This window comes from Sinocyclocheilus grahami, unplaced genomic scaffold, assembly GCF_001515645.1.
Source record: "Sinocyclocheilus grahami isolate Dianchi unplaced genomic scaffold, SAMN03320097.WGS_v1.1 scaffold1080.1, whole genome shotgun sequence".
Classification (NCBI taxonomy): Eukaryota; Metazoa; Chordata; class Actinopteri; order Cypriniformes; family Cyprinidae; genus Sinocyclocheilus; species Sinocyclocheilus grahami.
In genome coordinates this window covers 350,623-353,893 of record NW_015506259.1, presented here as the reverse complement: position 1 = coordinate 353,893, position 3,271 = coordinate 350,623, and the positions used below count along the sequence as shown (strand labels likewise).

At 23.8% G+C, this 3,271-nt stretch overlaps 1 protein-coding gene across 1 annotated transcript in view; it reads left to right on the top strand.

Moving 5' to 3' along the window:
• LOC107566519 (WD repeat-containing protein 7) overlaps nt 1–3,271 on the top strand; it is a gene marked incomplete at its 5' end in the record, with an annotated part of 88,915 nt that overhangs the window by 2,851 nt on the left and 82,793 nt on the right. Inside the window, one exon of the mRNA XM_016251973.1 lies at nt 1,019–1,233. Coding sequence (XP_016107459.1) covers nt 1,019–1,233 — 215 coding nt within the window. The remainder of the gene's footprint in view (nt 1–1,018; nt 1,234–3,271) is intronic.

The following is a 3,271-nucleotide window of genomic DNA, read 5'->3' as shown; positions in this document are numbered from 1 at the left end:
AAACCTTTGCAGGTGTTTTGAGTTGATTAGCTGATTGGCATGTCACCATATTCTAATTTGTTGAGAGAGTGAATTGGTGGGTTTTTGTTAAATGTGAGCCAAAATCATCACAATTAAAAGAACCAAAGACTTAAACTACTTCAGTCTGTGTGCATTGAATTTATTTAATACACGAGTTTCACAATTTGAGCTGAATTACTGAAATAAATGAACTTTTCCACGACATTCTAATGTATTGAGATGTACCTGTATATATATTATATTTATATATTTTACATATATATATTTTATATTTATATATATATTTTTTTAATTATATTTTATATTTCAGTTTTAGTTTTTGGAATTCTAGTGCTTGAAATTATTTTGTTTTACATTTATTTTTTTATATTTAAATTTTTGAAGTTTTAGTAATTTTGCCGTGATTTTGTCAGTTCAATTTTTTAAATATTTCTATTTAGCTTTTAATTATTTTTTTCAGTTATAATTTTAGTACTTAAAATTTATTGTATTTTTATTTTTAAAATTATTTATAGCTTTTAATTAAATGATTTCAGTTTTTAATTTTTTTTGTACATTTTTTTTTAAATTTAGTTTTGATAATTTTATTACTAAAACTTATTTAATTTTTTATAATTTTTTATTTATACTTTCATTTGAATTTTAGTAAGTGTTTTTGAGTGTAATTTTATGTTTTTGTCATTTTTATTCGTTTTTTTATATTTCTATTTAGCTTTTAATTATATTTTTTCAAGTTTAGTTTTTAGTAACTAGTACTTAAACTTATTTAATTTTATTTTATTACTTTTTATATTTTAATTGTAATTTTAGTTAATCTTTCAGTCATTTTGCTGTTTTTGTCATTTTTTTATTTTTTTAAAAATGTCTTAATTTTTTTTTAAATTAATTTTCATTTCAGTTTTAGTACTTTCACATAAACTAAATGAAGATTACAATTTAGATTACACAGTAGCGGATAACTCCTGTATTGAGTGTGTTGTTTGTGTGTGTGTTTCAGGAGCACTGGACCGCTGTGTGATGGGTATAACGGCAGTGGAGATTCTGAACGCGTGTGACGAGGTGGTTCCCGCCGCTCTGGACTCCCTCAATCACCCCGCGGTGAACCTGAAGCAGGCCATGACCCGCCGCAGTCTGGCTGCGCTCAAGAACATGGCCCAACACAAGCTGCAGACGCTCGCCACCAACCTGCTCGCGGCCGACAACGCCGACAAGGTGAGACGCCTCCAAAACCATCAACACTGAGCCAGGATTCAGATATTAATAAGAGGATTTGAGAGCAGTCAGATGTTACAATAAACACTCGCCCCGCCCCCAGATTCTTCTGATTGGTCCAATGTTTTTAAACTGCACTGCATAACAGAACTGTCTTTGAAGTCGCAGTGTGTCATTTCTGTATCATTTGAGAGAATTGCATATGTAAATTAATGTGTTAAGTTAATATTTAAAAACATGAATAATTTAATAACCATGTAAATGTAATATTCAGCAAATCTGAAAACATTAATGAAATTTTTTCACAATGTTGTGATGAAATTCATGACAATTTTAATGATTACATTTTGATTATATATTTATTTCAGATTTAGTTGGACTAATTTTGGTACTTAAACTCATTTAGTTTTAGTTTTAATTATATTTTTGTTTATTTTAGTATTATTTATATATTTATTATATTTATATATATATATTTTTTTTATTATTATTTATTATATCAATTTTATATTTTCAGTTTTAAGTTTTAGTAGTTTTTATGTGATTGTCATTTTCATTCGTTTTTATTTAATTTCTATTTCTATTTAAATTATATTATTTCAGTTTTAGTACTTTTTACATTTAATTTGTTTATTTTGGTATTTATATACTATTAAAATAATGTTATTAGAGTATTGTTTATATACTATTTAGTAACATTTTGAATGAGCTTTTAATTTTTTATTTTCAGCTTTGATTTAATTTAAGTTTGAGTAGTTTTATGTACTTTTGTAATTTTAATTAGTTTTAGTTGTTCAATATTTTTTTTAATATATTTTTTATTTATAATTTCCAAATATTTCATTATATTTATGTGTCAGTAATTTTAGTACTTAAATGTATTTATTAGGTTTAAGTTTTTGATGTAATATTTATATTTTACTTTGTTATTTCAGCATTATTTAATTTAATATAAAATATTTCTAATAGTTTTAGTTTACAGTAACAGCACTGGTCTGGTATTTAGTGTCGTCCACTTATGCTCAGACCATCCGAGTCAGACGTTAATACCAGGTGTAAAGAGGGCTGTTCTGGTGTGTGTGTGTTTTCTTTATTTTTACACACATATTGTGCCTGTGATTGAATTCTCAGTTGTTATTGACAATTAAATGTGATTTGGGTTTTTGGCTACCCAGATGTTTAACATACACAAGTGTTTATTTAAATCTGTCTTAAAAATTTGGGTAAATGTCAACATTAAGTTATGGAATATTTTGAGGGGGAAATCTATCTCTTTCTCTCTCTGTATCTTTCTCTATATAATATTGAATGAATTAATAAATATACATGTTTATAATATTGAACTATATTTTTATATTATTATTTGTTATTAGAATATTATTCTATATTATATAGTCATGGTGACATCATTGCATTTTAATTGTTTTTGAGGACACAAAATTTCTTTGTGTATGTAATATTAAAGTAGTTTTTATAAAATTATAGTGATTTTTTTAAATATAAATTTATAAAATGATGTATGTAATAAAGTAGTTTTTATATATTATATATATATATTGTATTTTGATATTTTTAATATTAAAATATAAATTATATTTTTTATTATATAATTTAATATTTATTTATATTTATTCATTTTAATTTTAAAGTTTTGGTAATATGTCTATTTCCTGTTTTCTTAAACTACACAAAATTAGAAATGTTGCATTGGCAACTAACTAAAAATCTGTAATTTTTATATTTTATAAAATATTTTATTTTCTGTTCATATTGATTAATTTCAAATAACAAAAATTTTGTTTTTAACGTGTGTGTGTATGTATGTGTGTATGTATGTATATATATACATATATATATATATAGGCACTGATATTTATATGTAAAGATAAATAATTAATTTTAATATCATTTATTATATTTAGGTGCAAGTTTCTTAGAATTTGTGAATTTGTGGCATTATTTTTATAAACAATGTACATTTTCCACCAAAGTTTCTTTACTGTAATGCAAAACTGTTAAGGACACAATGGTTCTTTCT